This window comes from Fusarium solani, assembly GCF_023522795.1.
Source record: "Fusarium solani strain SB1 chromosome Unknown bctg00000001, whole genome shotgun sequence".
Taxonomy (NCBI): Eukaryota; Fungi; Ascomycota; class Sordariomycetes; order Hypocreales; family Nectriaceae; genus Fusarium; species Fusarium solani.
Window position 1 is genome coordinate 5530981 of NW_027072156.1, and position 19580 is coordinate 5550560.

A 19580-nucleotide genomic window follows, 5' to 3' on the forward strand; every position below is an offset into this window, starting at 1 on the left:
AACAGCGCTGATGTGAAGGCCGCATGAAGAGCGACCAGGGCCTGTATACACGCAACTATCTGCACCAAAGCACGGTCATGGCAAGACGCGCTGCAAGAACCATCAACCTACAAGCCATCAAATGCAGTTCGCTCTCCTATTTTGCCTTAGTCTGATTTTAATGTGGTTGCGCGTGGGTCTCGGCCGAAACTGCATCACACAACGCCGCGTGTATCGCAATCACATCCTATTGGATAATCTCACCCGGTTGCCAAGCGACCCACGATAGATTTCGCGGGGATATGCCGTCCTGCGAACCGCCAACAGTATTTATGCGGTTGGTCCTGCAGTGTCGGATCTTTACATGATGAGCTCGCCTCCAAAGTGGATTTGCTACCGGGAGGCTGAAAACAGCAATCACGATGCTAAATATCTTATCATAAGTGCATGCTTTATCATAGCTTCGTGCCTGGAATTGTAAGACAAATGTGCATTTGGTGTGGGCCCCACAAAAGAAGGGCAATAAGAAGCGGGTGTAACCACAAGTAGGGGTAACCACAAGTAGAGGTAACCACAAATGGGGGTAACCACAGGTAGGGGTTAGGCAGGGACAACAAAACTCCAAGCCCCGAGCTCGAGGCTCCACATTTGTAGGGAAGGACGATACCAAATCGGCAAGATGCGGTAGGTTGCCTGAGGCAGAGAGTTCGAACAAGCAGCATGACCAAATTACGCCAAGACTTCTCTTGGAAATGGCCTGAGCAAAGCTCAGGTGACTTCTGATGGCACGTGACGGGATACCGGCTATTCTCCGGCTAGGTACGACGCATTTGCGATCAGGAACCGCTCAAGGAATTTTCACTCAATTCCGCTGCTGCACCACAACCCAGCAGCCGCCCTGCCTTTTGTTGAGCCGACATGTTTTCACTCGAGGATGCAAAGAGAGCACTCTCCGAGGATGGATATGTTGAATGGAAGGACAATAATGTGGGAGAACTTGTTTCACAGCTAGAGGACAGGCGCTTTGCGTTCTTGTCTCGATGGGGTCTGAACTACTGCAACGATCACGTCTTCAATGATACGGTACGTCATCTATGAACCATTTTCTTTTCCCTCTTGGACTTCTTCTAATGTGTATTAGCGTTGTAAAGAGACAATAGGGAAAATTTTCGGCCCATGTATTCTAGGTCACTGGCTGAGATACATAGCACTTCCCAACAACATCGAATGCTACTGGAATGGTGGTAGCGACGCCGGTCTACGGGTTCTTGCTGTTCAGCACCTCCGCAAAGGATCGAAAGTCGAGTTCTTCCCCGGTTCACACCTACACGATCTACCCACGACGAACGGCGTACGTCGCTTACATGAAACAACCCGAGACGATCTTATAGAGGCAGGCTGCCGCTCCGTCGTGGAGGACTACCCAGATGGAGGCCTGTGAGTGCTCCTTGATGCCACTGCCGCATATCCTAATTCCATCTAGGATCATTCGAGATGCTCGACTCTTCGCCGCGATCAAGGAGGGATACGCAATCACTTGGCTTTTTGGGAAAGACGATGCCCTTTCCAGCTGGCCCAAAATTGCCTTGCCAAACGTACCGGATTTGATACGTATGATTGTTCGAATGGAAACCTCGTATATCAAGATCAATTTCGAGATTGCGCATCCAGCTACAAGTAACGCCGCGTAGTTCATTGCTCATGACTGCGGTCCCCATCCTCCCATTTCCAACAGCCACTGTGGATCTATCTGTTTCATTGGAACGGGGTGTTCCTTCACGAGCTGAGGGGTGAAGGCGTCGTCTATAAACGATGGCTGCATGTTGAAGCTATGCATGTGCATGGGTGTTTCGTTCGTCACACAGGGAACAAAAGGTAATACCGTAGGTGCTGTAGGTACGTCTTGACGGATGTCAGCACAGTCAGAGTTTAGGAGAATGGGCAATACCATGCACTGCTTGGGAGTTGTTCTGCAATGGACGTACTCCCATGACTCTTTTGGCTCCAGGTGTCGGTTGGTCCAAGCCTGCTGCATCCTGTCTTCTCTTCATATTTCCAGCCTCCTGGGTTGTGTGTATAGAATGCATCTTAAGTTTTGCCTCTCTAAATTCTTTGGCGGACTTCTTCTTCAGTCTTTCGGATATGGCATTCATATATCCCACCTTGATGTTATCCTCCTCATCGCTATGCTGTGTCGCATGTCGCAAAAACTCGCTGACCTTCGAGAAAGTTTTTTTAATGCAGAACACACACACTTCTTCGCATTCCACGTCTAAGCGCATACCATTAGCGAGTGTTTTCCGCATGGAGGAAGATTATTCACGTGTCTCAAAATGTCGATGCAGACGCTGGTTCGTTGAGAATTCTTCCCCTCGTGAACACCCCTTGGAAGGGCAAACTCTTAGTTTGGTATTAGCGTCGTTCGTAGTATCGCTGGGATGGTCATGGCCGTCATCGTCAGCCTTCCGATGACGTCGACATCGCCGGACCTGAGCAGAGTGATAGTCTTTCTGGGTCTAAAAAGTCAGTCTGGAATTGACCACTGATGGGTAACTCACTTGAATGTCTTGAAGGTGCTCTTCTAGAAGTTCGATCGTAGGAAAAGATGCGAGACAAGTGCACTGATTGGTTGACATCGTGTCGATTACGTGGTCATGAAGAATTCATGACTGGGAGCATGCTCCAAAAAGATTGAGGGTTCTAGGTCATCACTCGATCGGTACATCTTTAATCCGTTATTCCAGAAGTGCCGAATTGCCACCCTCCACTGAGAATCTCGCAAGACATTAAATATCTCAGGTGATTACAATCCCCTCCTTCGATGGACACCCTCCAGCGTCACACACTTCCAAACTCTCTCACCACGACTCCCAAATACTCTTCCTCATTTTATCGATAAATAAAGATGGGTGACTGCGAATTCTGCGACGGTGAGGGCGTTCCAGGGTCCAAGTGCCCTAGCTGTGGAAAGTGAGAAGGAAGGTAAATCATGTCTATAATTTTTATATGCCAATCCTTTACTCACCATGTCAGGGACGGTCATCTGTGGACGTTTCGGATTGTTTAGAAGCGTTGGGTCGTTGAATTTGTTTGATACGAGAGGAGGATATTGGGACTAGCATTCAGTTTGGCGTTTGGAATATTCCAAACTTGATTTTTTTTTTTCTTTCTTGCAAAACACGTCCTTTCCGCAATTTGCAAGATGGTGAACTGTCGACCGAGGCCGGTTGCTATCGGCTCAGCATTACTATCGACCTCTCCCTCGAGCCGATAATCTCCGCCCGTGGTTAACCTCCACCTGTGGTTAACCTCCACTTATGGTTAGCCTCCACTTATGGTTAGCCTCCACCTGTGGTTAACCTCCACCTGTGGTTAACCTCCACCTGTGGTTAACCTCCACCTGTGGTTAACCTCCACTTATGGTTAGCCTCCACCTGTGGTTAACCTCCACCTGCGGTTTACCTCCACTGGTTTACGAGACGCACTCAGAATTGGACCGGGATCGGAAATTCCCTCTTCAGCCCTGTTATCGTCCAATCAAAGCCACTATCCAAGGATAATCAGAGCTGTTGCTGGCTCACAGTGAAGGCAACCAAGCAAGATCATGTCAAGGACGGCGCAACTGATCACGTCGCTAGTGAAACATGAGAAAAAGGGGGAGAGAAAATTGGCCTTGATGCATTTCTCATGTATTGATATTATCAAATAGCCCTCCAGCTTCCTGTGGCTGGTGAGCTCTGTTCTCAATTCATGCCTCGATCAAGAACCCGTGTCTCGGACCGTCAAACATCGCCGATCCGTGGCTGATTAGCCGCGGCGTTGGCGGAGCCTTACTTCCCTACCATTCACCGTTTTGAGGAGTCACCGTTACGGTCGGCCGAAAGTGCTGATGCTCCAGAAACATGAGGCTGGTCGCGCACTGCAAGAGGAAGCCCTCTGGAGGTCCCGTGGTGTGATATGCAACCTGGTCGTCCCACACCGTGTGACCATCTCCGTGCAATGCGGGGTTCACGATGCCATTGCATTTTAGGCAGCCACCCGTCCAGTTCGAGCTTCATGAAAGAGTGCAGGGACAACAGAGCAGTGCCAGTAACTATAACTTGGCTGTTTGCCCCCTTTCATAGCGGTAACTCAATACAAAAACGACATTGAGTACTGGATTCAACCCTTCGACAGCTTTTTAACCAACATTCTCCCCACGGCTACTTGCACACATATCATCCCCCTTCGGGCCATTTTCTCGCGCCATGGCTCCTTCCACTCTGGCCCAGCCACTCGACATGGTTGCTACCGTGCGGGTCTCGCTCGTTGACGCCGTCAACTGTCCCAAGTGCGGGTATAACAACGTATCTGGATCGAAATACTGCGCAGGCACCCTGTCTGGCGGTAGTACCTGTGGACAGGAGCTGCCCCAGGTTGTCTGAAATGGCTGTTCATGGTGTAGCCGTGAGTTCTTTGTTCGACTCTGAGGGGTAGATTCGCTGGGCTAATGGCAGGCCATCTGCAGGAAAAGCGCTGACGGCTGGGCAATTTAGCATTTTTTTTTTCGGGTCTTATTTCTGGTTGAAGGCCGCTGCGAGGATGTATTTAGCAATTGAAGATCAAAGGGTGCCCTGTCAGTCCATCTCTCGGAATTTGTATGCTTTCCTGCTGTACACAATGTCGCTGGTATATCTCATTTACTCCACGCCACGAACTGTTTCACGACATCAGTGAAGCCCATGTCTCCCATGCGAAGCATCACCCTCCTTCTCCAATCCAATTCGTCACCACTAGAAAGATTCATTCCACTGGAAACGCGGAACTTGGTCCTAATCCATTCTATGGGCACGAATCCGGCAGTTTCCCAATCGATGATGCCGATAGAACCATCGGACGGGTCTACCAGGATGTTAGATGGGCCAAGGTCGCAGTGGTAGAACACAAGAGTCGAGCAGTCCATGCCGAGCCCCAAGCAGGTCTTACGCAGACTCTGCGGGCTGCAGTCCAACTTTCGCCCACACAGATATCGTTCTGAGAGAGCATCTCCGTCCACGCCGCTGATGCTGCTCCCGTCAGCAGGGACCGCCAGTTCCTTGCAGATATCAACAATCCTCTCCGCATAGTGTTGTCTCATGGACTCGTCCAAGGTTGGCCACAAGCTGTCGATAGTTTCTCCGGGAATCCGGCTCAGTACAATATAGTAGCGGCCATCGTGTTCGGCGTGGTGAAAAACATCAGGAATAGCAAAGCTCCAAGTCCGTTGGCGGAGCCATGCCAGCGTGACGTGCTCTCTCGTCACGTCTGGCACATCCAGAATCCTGACTTTACAGAAGGCATCGCCAATGCTGAAGACGGCAGAGACCCCTCCAGCATCGTATACCAACTTGATATCGCTCGTGTCCGATAGAGGTCGACTCTCTGGCAGTGGAAGTGGTGCGTCAGAGATCGAGTAACCTCCACCATTTCCGTCTCTCCATGTACACTCTGAACGAGAATCGCGTGAGAGCAGGATTTTGTTCCCGATGAGCCAGGAATTATCGTCTATTTCCCGGATCGACTCTCTGACTGGACGTTCGGCCATTGGAAAGGACTGATCCTGACTGATCTGTTGTGAAGAGAATGGCTGTCGAACTCTGGACGCAGTCACTTCAGCAGGAAGGCCTTCGAGACGGGCGCTGGCTGGTTCCGACATGTCGAGAGTCGATGGTAAGAAAAGAGGTTGACGTCCAAAGGCCTTCGTCCGAACGGTCGTTTACAAGTGGTTATCGAATGCGATAAGTGGTGTCAACACCACTACCATGAAATGCTGATCAGGATGTCGCGTCTTTTATTTGCAGAAGCGCTCGAGAATCTGTCGGGGAGGAGTAATGCGAGCCACGTGCCACTTGCTGCCTAAGCGTTCAGGCAACCAATCTTGATGAGATGGGCCTAATTAATGGGTTTAGTTGCGTGCAATGAAGAGGTAACGCTCAACTGCCCGGTTGCCGGCGCCCTCTTGGTGATCAATTCAAGCCTCGATACTTGCAGGTTCCAACAGCTCCTTACCTCAACTTCAAGGATGTATTGCTTGCAGTGCTTCAGGCCAATTACGCGTGCTGCGACGGAGTCCACAGGGATGAAGCAACGGTGGGACTCGATGAGGAATCGGCCAAACCTCCATCATGGTTCCTTCGGGAATGGATCAAGGGCAAATATAAATGACAGCAGGTTTTGCGAAAGTGGCGAACCCGATTGACACAGGTTTCTCCAGGAGTTTGGATCACAGCTCGTGGCATTCTAGAGGACTCAGGCTGATGCGGCTCGCGTTGTGCGGGATGATACATCCGCAGTGGATCACGAGGTCCCGAGCCCATCTGTGTAACCATCTGCGTGCGTTGCATCATTCCTCAAGAGGCGAGAGGGAGGCCAACCAGTCCAGCGACAGGTGTTGTTCAAGGAGACACGGTGGCATAAATCTGAGCGGGTCTTTGGGAGATAATTTTAGAAGCCTTGGATCTTACTGCCACTAAATTAGCGCCTGTCTGTCCCTGGCTCTCGCGCGACTGTTCCTGGGCTAATTCCAGTAACCCACCTGGGCTAATTTTGGCATCAAATGGCATGTGGACGAGACTCCAGTCCCTTGACCAAGTCCGGATGCTTCAAGCATACAGGACAGATAGGCCACGTTGCGGCTAAGAATGAAGGGATGTCCAAGGACTGACTCGGAAGAGTACTCTTAGCGAGCTTAACTTAGAAGCCTTGGATCTTTTTCGCCATTAGTGAAGCAGTGTCACCGCCTTGACTTTGGCAAGGCCGGTCCTGGGCTAACTTTAGAAGACTCTGGGCTTTCTGCTACCGGGCTTTAGCATGGCGGTTCCTAGGCTAATCACATCCACAAGGTGGTGTGCGTGTGGACCCCAAGAGTCCGCAGGTGCATCAACCTGTATACCCCTGGTATGGTGTGAACCCAACAGCAAGAGACGCAAAAGCGATATTCTATAGTTCGTCGACGTCTTTACAGCTTTTTGTATTCTCAAAACATTTCACCGAATTGTCCCTTTCGATGTATGAATAGCTGCTCTGCTTGTCAAACTGGGGGCGTGCGATTATTATGTGGATCGGGTGAGACGTACCTTAACTCCTCCCTGTTCCTGGAAGCAGGACAATGCTGTTTTCTTACTTGACCCTGTTCCTAGGAATAGACCAATACTGTTTCCCGACTCCGCCATGTTCCTGGGAATGGGGTAATCCTGCTTTTTTGTTCTGACCCTGTTCCTAGGAACAGAGGAATACTGCTTTCTCGTTCCGACTTTGTTCCCAGGAACAGAAAATTACTGCTTTCTCAATCTAGCCTGTTCCTGGGAACAGAGCAATACTGCTTTCTCCCTGACTCTGTTCCTGGGAACGGGGTAATCCTGCTTTCTTGTTCTTACTCTGTTCCCAGGAACAGACCAAAACTGTTTCCTGACTCCGCCATGTTCCTGGGAACAGAGTAATACTGCTTTCTCACTTAACCCTGTTCCTAGGAACAAAGCAGAACTGCTTTTTTCCCTGCCACCCTGTTCCCAGGAACAGAGTAATACTGCTTTCTCATTCTAACTTTGTACCCAAGAACGGGCTGGCGAAGACATCTTGGGTGGGGAGAGGTCGTGCGCGCGACTACGCTGGAGCACGATGGCCAAAGCGTACAACAGTGCAGGGATCTCAGCAAGTGATGCTGCGAACGACGATCGGCCTCCGCAGGGCCAAGCCTACCGAGGTTGCATTTGCGGAGGCTCATGAGTGGGGTGCTGCCTACACCGGACAATGCTTCAGGCAGACCTGTTGACGCAGCCTGAGTCGCAAGTAAATCCGCTGAAGCAACGAACCCCGTGTGCAAGCATCAAACCAGCACATTCTAGGGCTTGCGTACGCAAGCACAAAGTCAACGGTGCAACCTGCCTGCATCGGCGGGAGGCCGCGTCATCAATGGAGTGGAGGGCCCTGAATTGGGCTGAGCGGCTACGGTAACTGTAAGCATGGCGCTGGAAGAGCTATGCTGCTTCCAACAGGGGTTGGCCCAAATTCTGGGGTTGAAAATCCCGCCACCGGGCTTGTGCAAGCCCCACATTTCGGCCGTCGGTGTGGCTATGTGGACTGATCCGCTCATGATAACATGGTTCCCTGGGCAGCAGGTGTTCTGTTGTCCCGATGTTTTCCCCTTATCCAGCGTCTCACAACAAACCAGTTCTCGACGCCGATCACCCGCCCCCTCTCGCGCAAATCCATCAGCCTCCATGGAAGAAATTGAGAGGCTGCGGAAGCAGCTACGGGAAGCACAACGCCTACGCGAAGAGGAGCAACGCCTACGCGAAGAGGAGCAACGCCTACGCGAAGAGGAGCAACGCCTACGCGAAGAGGAGCAACGCCTACGCGAAGAGGAGCAACGACGACGTGAAGCTGCTGAAGGTCGCGCCCTCGAGGAACAACACCAACGAGAAGAAGAGAAACGCCGACGCGAAGAAGCCGAAGAACGCGCACACGCATCGCGACCATTGACACTCCAACAATATCTCGAAACATGCCATTCGCTCAGCCTTGCTATCGAAATCATAACCGACCGTTCCTTGACGACACAAGGGGACACGACGAGCCCGACCAGCCGAATTTATCCTCGACGAATCATCCCGTGGGCCACATTCGCAAGGGAACAAGAAAATGTCTGGGATCAGCTTTCCTTTAGTCCCTCCTTTTCTTCCCAAGCCGTCTTTCCGTCTCGACATCAGTTGGACTATGTGAGGTCCCTGCTTCGCCCGGTCAGCAGCGAGATTGGACTCCGAAATAGCGAGCGAGACGTTGTGGAAAATGCCGTCCAGAAGCTGATGGACGCGACATATAACGACTCGTCGCTGAGGAGTCATCTCGGCCTTGATGGAACGGTGACTTTTGAAAGTCACACGAACCTCGGTATTACCGACGACTCCCTCTCCGAATCGATAGAGCAGGTGTCGATTAGTTCTAGACCGCCCAGCCGATTGACCCGACGTCGACGGAAGGCACGGGGGAAAGGCAACCGAGGAGATCAGTTCTGCATATACCGGACCTCGGACGATCAAAATATTCCTGCCGTTGCGATCGAGTACAAGGCGCCACATAAGTTGAGACGCGGCGAGATCGTTACTGGGCTGGTCTCAGAGATCCAGCCGGATCGTGATGTGATCAACCAGGAGGGCGAGGGATATGAATTCGCAGCGAGGCGACTTGCTACTGCCGTCGTGACCCAGCTCTTCTCCTACATGATAGGTAAAGGGATCCAGTATGGGTATATCGATACCGGGGAGGCATATGTTTTCCTCCACATCCCGGACGACCCTTCCTGCGTCTACTACTCCGTCTGCGTGCCAAGTCTAGACGTCCAAGATGATGACGAGACTCGACTCCATCATACTGCTGTTGCGCAAGCCTTTGCCTTTGTGCTTCAGGCCATCCGATCGCCGCCGCCCTGCCAAGCCTGGCATGACGCTGCCGAGCATCTCGATATATGGGCCGTGGAGTATGAGGACGTATTGCGAAGCATCCCGGAAACAGATCGGAAGCCGCGACGCGAGACTACTTACAAGGCGCAACGGTGGAAAGGGTTTGTACGCTCTCCAATCCGGACACGCTCCCGATGCTTGCCACCCCAGGACGGGGCACAGCAGCCAACCGATGACAGCGACGACGATGACGACGAGAGCCCAAGCCCAACGCCAAACCCAGGCGTTAGTCACGGAGGTGTCTCGACCACCACATCAACAGGCGTCGGATCGAGCGAGATGCAGGGGCACGATGGGAACGCAGCCTCGCAAGAGGGCACCAACATGCGACCAAACATTCAAGACCGACTGTACTGCACGCACGAGTGTCTCCGTGGGCTCGCGTTTGGTGACCCAATGGACCAGAAATGCCCCAACTTGGCGGATCATGGCAATGCGCATATCAACCGGCGCGAGTTTCTTCAACTAGCACGGGATCAACTAGCAGTTGATCGCGGAAAGGATGCTGATTGCGTGCCTCTCTACTTGTCTGGTTCACGTGGGTCACTCTTCAAATTCTGCCTCTCGTCGCATGGCTACACACTTGTGGCGAAAGGGGTAGAGGCAATGGATGCTGAGCATCTACTCTATGAGAACAAGATATACAGTCATCTCCGGGACCTCCAAGGGAAGTTCGTTCCGGTCTGCCTCGGTGTTGTTGACCTCATCAAGCCCTATTACTTCAACAGCGGCGTGTACGAAGACTTCATGTTCCTCAGTTATGGCGGGCGACCAGTATTGAAGGGATTGAGAGAAGTCAATACGGATGTCGTCAACGAGATTCTCACTGCACTCGGTCGATTACATCAGCATAGAGTCATCCACCGCGATGCAGAGCCACGCAATGTGCTCTACGATAAGCGCACTGGCAGATACATGATCGTGGATTTGATGCTGGCGGAACTGCATACCCGACAACCTCTCGGGCCCATCAACGCCAACAGAGGAGATCGGAAGAGGAAATGGGCGTCAGGAAAGCATGAGAAGGACGGTTTTGCTGCTGAGGCGCAGTCCTTGCGGGCGAGTCTGACACAATAGGGCTGGGACCGTGTTTTGGGATAGTAATGCTGTGAATGGATGTGCTGTGATATTGAATGTACTGTGAGGGAATATACCGGGATACTAAATGTACTGTGGTACCAATTATACTGGGATACTGAATCCGTTCTCCCGGGCGTAATAAAAATACTACTACTACTCGGCATGACGTGTACTAGACTACGGAGTACGGATAGTGCCTTCAGAGAATATCCGATTTGAACGGATGTGGCTAGAAGTGGCAGTAATGGGTTACGGCCGGGAACGTCCTAACCCCTCGGCCGAGCCTCATGCCCAAGCAAGGCAGCAGGCGAACCATGGGCCGCATGGGTTGGTCGTCTCTTATTTAGAAGTATCATCCCTCGCCTTAAGGGGCCGCGACCTCGGACGCAACCGTTCGTACTAAGCTAGCATCTTGTGTATTAATTGAAGTAGCTTCCTGTTACATATCCCAGCCATCCCCGGAACCATCTCCGGCCTGATAGCCAGCTCCATGCTCCTCCTTGGCAGGTCACTCACTCTGCGAACCTTGATATCACTGTTTTCTGTTTCGCCCATCGAGTCATAGTGGAAGATAGACTCTTCCCTCTTGTTGATTTCGAGGAGGCTGAAGTGGCTCTGGCTCTGGAAGAGAGGAAAGAAGCACACCAGGCGGGTTCCTGCCTCCACCTGGCGGTGCCATTTCGCCATCTGCTCCACCACCCTCTCGAACGGGCCCTGCATCAAGCTGTGGGCCTGCATCTGCTGATGGATTGAAACAGAGAAGCCGACGCGGACAAACGCAAGTTTATCAGACAGGTGTAGGCAAGCGAGTATGACCTCGTCATTAAGCCACGTCCTCCCACTCAGCCTTCGGAGCGAGTCCACGCCGAAAAGGAAGTCGGTGCCTTCGACAAGGAGCATGCTGCCAGTGATGGAGTCTCGGATCTGCTCGGACAAGGTGCCAAGCTCGACACATGCGGCAGACAGCGCTGGGCTTGGGGACGATAGGCTTGCGCTCCTTAAGTCATGGCGGAACTTGTCTGGGCTCGTCCTGCCTGTCTCCAAGAGCAATGCCACCTGGACCTCCAGGAGCCGCAAGACGGCCATCTGCTCCGGGCTGCCTAGCAGCCCTCTGACCAGCGTATCCAATGTCACCTCTGGGGAGTTGGCGAGTTGCCTGTCGCGGGTTAGTCAATCAGCCTCTATTTTAACAATCCAAGGGCGAGCATACCACGCATCCTTGAGCAGGATACCGAAGCCGAGGTCCTTCACCAGCCACGACCACTTCTGTCCACGGGCCAGGTGCTTGTCGAGCCTCTTTCGGCGTCGTTCCCATCCCTCCTTGCTGTTCTCGTCATCTTTGGGCTTGGGACCAAGAGCCCTCGCCAACACTTCTTGGGCGGCTTCCTCGGGTGCCACCGAACTGCCGACGAGGTGCTCTTGAGATGCGTACCATCTAACGAAGGCGATGGCCGTCAGCGCATAGAAGATAGCCGCTTTCTTTCGCTCTCCGTCACTTGACTCTAGCAGGGAAACCCACGCCAAGCCGTGCGACCACTGGGCCCTACCCTCTGCCTTGCTTCCGAGAGAGTCGAACAAAGCCCTGTAGGTTGCTCGCGAGTTCCCTGGGAAACTAGAAAGCCGGACCTGCTCGTGACTGCCATGGACGAAGTCATCCATGGGCTGATCCAGAAGACAAAGGCAGCCCCGCTCGATATAGTTTACCAGCCTTTGGGAACTTTCTCTTGCGGGGTCGGTTGGGGAGGGTGTTTTTTCGGGAGGCATGGTTTCGATTCTGGGCGCCACGTTGATGGGCATGAAAATCGCGGTACAGAAAGGTTCCGAAGTCAGTGTGTCTCCCTCATCCACCTTCTCAACGTGGATTGGCAGCGAACTCCCACCGTCGGTTGGCTGAATGGCGGACTGCTTGTGGACTGCGCGTGGCTTTGTGTCGCTGCTCAATACCCTGTTATCCTCATTCTCGGCAATGTGTGCTGGCTGAATAGAGCTCGGAGGCCTCGTGGCAGATCCAAACGCAACACCACCTCGGACTCTGACATCGCTGCCGTCAGGTTGTTCATGACTCTGTCTATATTCGACGTCGACTTCTTGGATCACGGGGCTCGAATCGTTCCTGCACAGGCTGTCGAGATGATGGCAGAGTCTGCGAGCGAAGGATCGTATCCGGTGTTGTTCTCGGGCAGACCGCTGGCTCAGGGCCGACCTCAACCCTTGGTCGAGTTGCTCCCATTCGTCTCCAACATGGAGGATAGCATCGAGAACGAGAGGAAGGCAAGAGCAGAGGGCAAGAGGCTCGAGAGAAGGGGGCTCAGACCCAGCATGACCTTTCTCTGGCTGGTGGCTGGTGGGAGGCATTGTGGCAAGAGCTGTTGAGGGCAAACTGACGAGACGCAGAGGCAAGAAGGGAAGAAGATGATGGGAAAGAGAAGAAAAAAGCGTCGCTTTCAACTCGGGGAGGGCGTGGCCTTTATACCCGAGTCTCCCATCCCACCCTCCTTCAGGCCATGGTATCATGGCTTAGATCTGAGGCATAAGTGGCCAGACAGACCAACGACAGAAGCTTGCCCCCATGCCTCTCGTCACTTTCTCTGCCGCCGTGACCAGGGCTTGCAGCATCTTGATACCGAGTAGCACTGCAGCTCTCCAGTGCAAGACCGTGAAGCGGACCACAGATGCCAGGCCCGCTTAGTTCCAGTGGCGCAGTTTCCCTCAGCCGACGATGTTTAAGGAGAGCCCATCCTATAGGCTTGGAGTACCTGAGCTGGCAGCGTCGGCAGGGGGATCGTGGCTTTAACACGGAGAGTAATGAGGTGCAGGATGCGTGCCCGAGGACGTTGGCCGAGATGTGCCATGAGTAAGAGATGATGTCGAGTTCGGCAAAGCAGCCAGCGGGGTCTCTAGACGTGCATCCGTGGATGGGAGGTTCTGCTTGACATATTCTAGCAAAACCACAACTGGGAACTGGGCGTAAAGAAAGATGTGAATGAGAGCGAGACTCTGGTAGACTCCAGTCGTTGAAAGTACAGCCACAATAATGGAAATGATGATGATAGCCAGACCAACCCATGTCTGGCCGGGGACCCTAGGTTTAGATCTTCTCTGCCCCGGCACAACGTGAGAGGCGTGGCACATCATCGTCACAATGATGGCAGTTTGAGATGTAAACGGTGCTATAACGTATGCGATCTCGATGTAGACCGGGACGTGAGCAATGAGCAAGAGGATGATAACAAGGACTTCGAAACACTGAGCAATCGCCACACACCCAGCCAATTTACTTAGGCCAGTGTGGGACGTGAGTTGATAAATAACAGGAATGACCTAAATAAACAACTGGCTTAGAGCTAGTATATCGCAAGGAATAGACTCCTGACTTACTTGCAAAATGGCAATCCCCCACAGGGATGACGTTACAAAGACCCCGTACGTAGATCTCACAGGAAGCCACGATATGTTGATCTTCTCGCTGGTTTGGAGAGCAAAAACGATCAAGCTAGAGAGCTCCAGGGCTGTCCATGCCAGCATCAAGAACCTCCAGGGCCACCACTCCTCCCACCAAGGAGCTTTGCGCATGGCGTATACGAAGACAATGACACTAGACAGCGACATTGCGAATATGAGGTAGGCATCAGCAATCTGATGTCGAGAAAGGGGTTCCATGTTGATCCACATGAATAAGAGGAGTTGCAGTTGGTGTGGAAATACGATAATGAGGGGATTTAAGGTCTTATTTATGCCAGCAACTCGATCAGCGAACCCGATACTGCAGAGGAATGGCTCCACTACTTCAAGCAGCGTGTGAGTAATGAAACAAAAGGACCAACACGAAGATGGTGGTCTGCCTCCACTCCCTCGCAACTTGCTAAACTCAGGGGTAGGGGATCTTGGCCGACTGCATACGCATGCCGCGATCTCGCGCAGACGTGTGGCTCATCGCCCACTTTCGCCAGTAACAAGCAAAGCAGAGTCAAGCTTTCTGCGATAGTTATCCCTTCCGGCAACGTGGACTTCGTCCGTACCAGGGGGCCAACGATGGGTGGCTTAGTCGGCGCACCAGAATCTCCAAAGGGGAAACAAGAGGCGGGGGGAGAGTAGGGGACAAGTGAAAGAAAGGACCCAGACAAGGGAGCGGCTGACACATGCTCGGTGCTTGGATCCCTCAGCGGTATTTGAGGCCGGTTCCTCCCCGAACCTCGTCTTGCTTGGTTTGCTTGTTAACTCTACATTCCCCTATTTACACGCTGATATATCTATCTCGCGGTGAGACTCTATTGACTTCCTCCTATATCACGCCTGTACTGATGGCCCTTCCTGACCTAGATCTAAAGAAGATGGCCAACGCCTGTGCCCACTCGTTCCGGATGATCAAGTCAGATAGCACCTTGATCCAGTGGGTTTGCCAGCACTGTCGCTCGGGGCCTCACTGGATGATTTTTGAGTGCACGTACTGCAAGCTTCACTTGTGCCGGCCTTGCACCCAGGCTTAATGAGAGGGCTAGAAGAGTCACCGAGATGACTCCTCTGGAATGTCGGGTGGGAACGAATCATTCTCTTTCAGAGTTTGGCGTTTGGGATAAAATATATATTAAAAAGTTATCTTACACAGCTGCTTAGACCCATTTATTTCCTGGCGAATATGTTCAACTATAGCATACGGTGTACCAGAGAAGTTGCCTCGCATAACTTGCCATTGAGCAGTAGCTTGGCTTTGCAAAAATGTTCTTAGGTTTTCCCTCCAATTCGCACTTTCAGGTTGTCTAATCAGCTGTTAGCACCACTTCTACTCGGCAACCTAGAAAACATACTTTAGATGGAGATACTCGTCCCGAATCTCTTGTTCTGAAGCATTTGGCAGGGCCTTGATTATCTCGTCTACCGACTTGCTAAGTCTGAACCTTGCGGCAACAGCCACAGCAACGGATCTCGAAAACCCAATCAGGTGCACCGGGTCAGGCGGTAGTTCGTTTGTCCTGAGACTCTTTCTTATCTTCTGAAGCCTATACTGTATTCCTCCTATTGGCCTCCCAGGAAAATCAATGAGACGGAACGGTTTATTGCCCTTGACGATGTCGGTGGCAAGGTTGATTTCTCTAACTGTCCATCGATAACCCCTAATCGACTCCACCTCACCGTAGTGAGGATCATCGCTGGTCGAAGCCGCTGGGGTAGCTTGTGAACGGAACTTGACTTCCTCCGCAGAGGAGGCAACAGAACGGGGGGCAGATGTTGGCGGTGTTTCGGACGATGGATCGATGTACGAGTCGGGCGTTTCGCGCAGGTTTGTCGCGTCGGTTGCGGATCCATTGGGACTGTCATCGTTCCAAACGACTTCCTCTGGGGCGTCCCGAAACTCGGCTGTGAGTTGAACGTCCTCTGGAAAGAACTGCACAAGCCTATCCAGCGATTAGAAGCATCTGGCTAATATATATGCAACTTACAGGCAACCTGGATCCCATCCGTCAAATTTCAATACATGTCGTTGTATTTTCGAATGGTCTGTTCTGAAGTCCTTGAATCTAGTCGTCTCAAGATAATTAAGAATCCGGTGATGGTGCTGATTCTTGAGCAGGTATGAAAGGATTCGATGATTGTTAAGAACCAGCATGGCATGGCCTGTACATGAACCACCTCCCCACTGGAAACTGTATTTGAATTGGCGCGCCTCCAACTGCGGGAGAATATTAGGAGAGGGCATTGGAGTTGCCATCGCATCGCGTGTTCGTATAGGTGAGGCATGGGCTGGAGTCTGACACGCGTTGTTGGCTCTCGCGGCGCGAGCGCTCTTATGGATGCCATTCTTGGCCTTGGACCTGAGGGGACTGCACTTCCACTCCTGGTGCCGTGTCATGCGCAAGGGTGTTGTAAACCAACAACGCCTCAACGGGATGGGGGTGTGGGCCGTTCGTGCACAGACCGTGATCTTGAAGGGGGCGTGTATCTCGGGTTGAGCTGACCAGCCCGCCCCAACTCCCCAGTCGATCGCCGGGGGTCCTTGACTTGGCTTAGCGCAGGTTCCTGCTTGTCTCCCGACGAGGAAACTCGTTGCTTCTGCTGCTTCCCTGTCGCCGCAATTCTCCTTTAAGCTGAGGCCTAGGGAGACGAGTTGTGTATTGGAGCAGCTTCCTGTCACATATACGAGCCATGCCCCAACCCAAGTCAAAGTGGTTGTCTTATGCCCTCAGATGCATTTTGTGATGGCGTGTCTTCCATTCCGCTTCCGTTTGCGCCCCCAGCACCACGCAAAACCCAGAACCGAACCTGCCTTGACCGAGCTTATTGTGACCTCACACTCACAGCCACGCCAACCTCTCTGTCTCAATCATAACCTACGACAGGCCCAGCAGCCAGACGAACCCGAATCTAGAGAGGCTTGGCCGGAGGCTCACTTGACCGCGCTTCACAAGCAAATGGAGGAACTGGAAGGGGAGAATTGGCAGTCGAGAGCCTATGTATCGGCCCAAGTCAAAACGGAGTGTATACCCACAACACGAAAACCATTGAAAGCGCTGAATGCAAAGGGGGAAGACATCAATCTGCTCTACTCGATACCGGTATTCCCTGAGCAACTGATCCGTCACACCGCCCAGCCATGCTGGCTCGAACCGAATGTTCCATGTGATACTTCTCAAGCACCTTCTCAGCAGGATGCTTGGTCGCGGCACGCGGATTTTATGCGACAGCTGAAAACCCTCCATGACAACTGGCCATATCCATGTCATGATTGTCCGACGATGAGATTCGAAACAGAGGAGGATCTTGAGCAACACCGAAAGAGCATCCATGGCGAGACCCAATGGACCGCCGGATTGACACATATCACAAGAAGTTAGGGTGTCTTCTGGGAGACTGGTGCGTTGAAGATAGTTTTATAGAAGCAAGTGCGTAATTTTTAATGGAGTCTTTTGCCTTCCTTCTCGCGGTCGTCCAGACAACATTTGGCAATTATGAAGAGGGTGAATACATGCTGGAAATCCATCCTCTGCGGCGGAAGTGCGCTGAGCTCCGTCGCTGATCTGCCCAGGCCGAGAGGCATCTGTACCTGCATCAGTGCGCGTCCTCTGTCAGCCCCCGGAGATCGTGACCGGGCACTGGTCTGGCAGGGAAGGCAAGGCAGCTCCATGCAAGTCAACAAGCAGAGAGGGCAGTTGTTCTCCTACTACAGGTCGCCCAAAACGAAGCCTACTCTAGGTTGCATGCTTGTCCAGATTGCATCTCGCCACTGAAACCTTTTGGCCCCCACGTTGACATACAAGAGCGGGGTTTTCTGCCAATTACTCAGACCACAAGAACAAGCGACCATCGCAAGGTCAGGCCTCACTCGACCACAAGCGATGAGCCGCTGAAGTCGGCGATCTTGAGGCCGAGGTTGGCATCCAGGAGGAAATTATGTGGCCTAATATCGCAATGGATTATACCGTTCGCATGGAGGAGGGAAACAGCCTCGGCAGCCTGCGAGATCCAGCCAAGCTTTTGGGACAACGGGATTTGCTCGAGGTGAGACCAAAGGTAGCTCTCCAGAGTGCCGCTAGGCATATACTCCAAAGTTAGAGTGTAGGCTCCGGGATCCCAGCGTTTCATCTTCACAAGACGAGCATGCTCTCCCAGCCTTTTGTAGATATCGACCTCAATGGCGATCTCCTCGCGACAATCGTCCTCTCGGTCATCACCTGCCAAGGGAGTCTTGATGATGCCCCCAGACGGCAGCAGTTCCACCAGTGACAATCACATTGGGTGGGGTCGGTAGTTGGTTGTTGATGGTGCTGATTTGCACTGTCGCGAGACTGATGGAAGCTATCGTTTTCGTGTGCCGCAATGCGATCGAGGCTGCGCTTCGTCGAGGCGAGGACCTGGCACACAACATGAATCAATATTTTGCTTTCCCTTGCGAGGTTATACTTCCCTTGTTGCTCTCTCGCGTTGTTGAGAAAGCAGAAGCCAGATTGCTGGCCGATCTCGTGAGACTCAAGAATCTCACAAGCCACACATCACAAGCCACGTATGCTGACTAAGATGTCAGTCATCCGGCATCACCCATCTGAAGCGCTCCAATGGTTGGGTAAGCGTCAAATCCTTCCCCTATCGTGTGCCCTGTGCTTGTGCTTGGCAACAAGGATGAGCAGAGCGATCTCGACAATGAGGAGGGTACTCTGCCACAGGTACTCCACAACTGTCTCGGCCGTTTTGGTGCAAGTTAAGCGCTGTGCATAGGGAAGCTGCTGTGTGCAAGATTGCTTGCCGCGCTGGAGCTCTGTGAAGGGTGCTGACCACCCGAGGCAACGATGTGAAACGTAGCCGTCTTAATTTTAGCAGATGGTTCCCACACACGGCGACCACGAAATAATAAACGGCTTCCTTGGTTCAACTCTTTATTTTAGGATCGTTATTCAAAATTGGCGAGATGCGCCGCTTGCAAAGGTCGACTCTTACGCTCAATCAAAATGGACGACAAGCACCGTCCTGAAGATATTCACGTGACAGGCTCGCCGGCCCCTGGGACTGGAGCCCAGCACGCCCAGCGACTGACCCCGTACAACGCCATGATTGTCCAAGCACACGAGGTTCCCAGCGCTTACTGCGTCCTTGCTGCAGTCGCGAACTGGCTCTTCCTTGCTGGCTTTGTTGTCTTCCCTGGCACCTTCACGACGATAAGCCAAGCCACTGCACTGGGCGATTCCCAGGCCGGTCGCGTAGTGCAGCATGCCGTCCAGAACGCGCCTCTCCTCGTGGTTGGCAGCCTCTGCTGCTTCATTGGCGGCGTTGGGATAGGATGGATTGGGTGGTCTCAGAAGCATAACTATATTTGGCTTTCTGATCGGATCTTTTTGTCGGTATTCCCGAACATTAGCGGCTCACTTTCTAACAGCCCTCTCCAACAGACCTAGTCTCCTCAATTCGGTGGTCGCTCTCCTCATGAGTCTCATCAATGTCTATACGGCACAAGAAGGAAGCTGGTCTGTGACGGCGATCGTGACCACCTGTATTGTCGGAGCATGGGCTTTGACTATGGCACTCTTGTTCGCTTTTTATGAGCTGTGGTTCCTTAGA

At 52.5% G+C, this 19580-nt stretch overlaps 7 protein-coding genes across 7 annotated transcripts; 2 read left to right on the forward strand and 5 right to left on the reverse strand.

The window, feature by feature from the left end:
• Positions 1-897: 897 nt before the first annotated feature.
• MRS44_003863 (uncharacterized protein) lies at positions 898-1670 on the forward strand (the record flags this gene model as incomplete). The annotated part of the gene is made up of 3 exons (XM_065623422.1): positions 898-1062; positions 1121-1416; positions 1463-1670. The coding sequence occupies 3 exons, from the start codon at positions 898-900 to the stop codon at positions 1668-1670; spliced, it is 669 nt and encodes a 222-aa protein (XP_065479494.1).
• A 2984-nt stretch (positions 1671-4654) lies between these two features.
• MRS44_003864 (uncharacterized protein) lies at positions 4655-5653 on the reverse strand (the record flags this gene model as incomplete). Its single annotated transcript, XM_065623423.1, has 1 exon — positions 4655-5653. The coding sequence occupies one exon, from the start codon at positions 5651-5653 to the stop codon at positions 4655-4657; it is 999 nt and encodes a 332-aa protein (XP_065479495.1).
• Positions 5654-7958: 2305 nt separating this feature from the next.
• On the forward strand, positions 7959-10532 carry MRS44_003865 (uncharacterized protein; the record flags this gene model as incomplete). The annotated part of the gene is made up of 1 exon (XM_046277386.2): positions 7959-10532. One exon carries the CDS (start codon positions 7959-7961, stop codon positions 10530-10532), a length of 2574 nt encoding a protein of 857 aa, XP_046127057.2.
• A 367-nt stretch (positions 10533-10899) lies between these two features.
• Positions 10900-12890, reverse strand: MRS44_003866 (uncharacterized protein; the record flags this gene model as incomplete). Its single annotated transcript, XM_065623424.1, has 3 exons — positions 10900-10971; positions 11052-11691; positions 11746-12890. The coding sequence occupies 3 exons, from the start codon at positions 12888-12890 to the stop codon at positions 10900-10902; spliced, it is 1857 nt and encodes a 618-aa protein (XP_065479496.1).
• Positions 12891-13325: 435 nt separating this feature from the next.
• Positions 13326-14195, reverse strand: MRS44_003867 (uncharacterized protein; the record flags this gene model as incomplete). The annotated part of the gene is made up of 2 exons (XM_065623425.1): positions 13326-13856; positions 13914-14195. 2 exons carry the CDS (start codon positions 14193-14195, stop codon positions 13326-13328), a joined length of 813 nt encoding a protein of 270 aa, XP_065479497.1.
• A 1132-nt stretch (positions 14196-15327) lies between these two features.
• MRS44_003868 (uncharacterized protein) lies at positions 15328-17317 on the reverse strand (the record flags this gene model as incomplete). Its single annotated transcript, XM_065623426.1, has 3 exons — positions 15328-15928; positions 15974-16625; positions 17020-17317. The coding sequence occupies 3 exons, from the start codon at positions 17315-17317 to the stop codon at positions 15328-15330; spliced, it is 1551 nt and encodes a 516-aa protein (XP_065479498.1).
• A 532-nt stretch (positions 17318-17849) lies between these two features.
• Positions 17850-19327, reverse strand: MRS44_003869 (uncharacterized protein; the record flags this gene model as incomplete). Its single annotated transcript, XM_065623427.1, has 3 exons — positions 17850-18202; positions 18262-18496; positions 19109-19327. 3 exons carry the CDS (start codon positions 19325-19327, stop codon positions 17850-17852), a joined length of 807 nt encoding a protein of 268 aa, XP_065479499.1.
• Between the last annotated feature and the right edge of the window lie 253 nt (positions 19328-19580).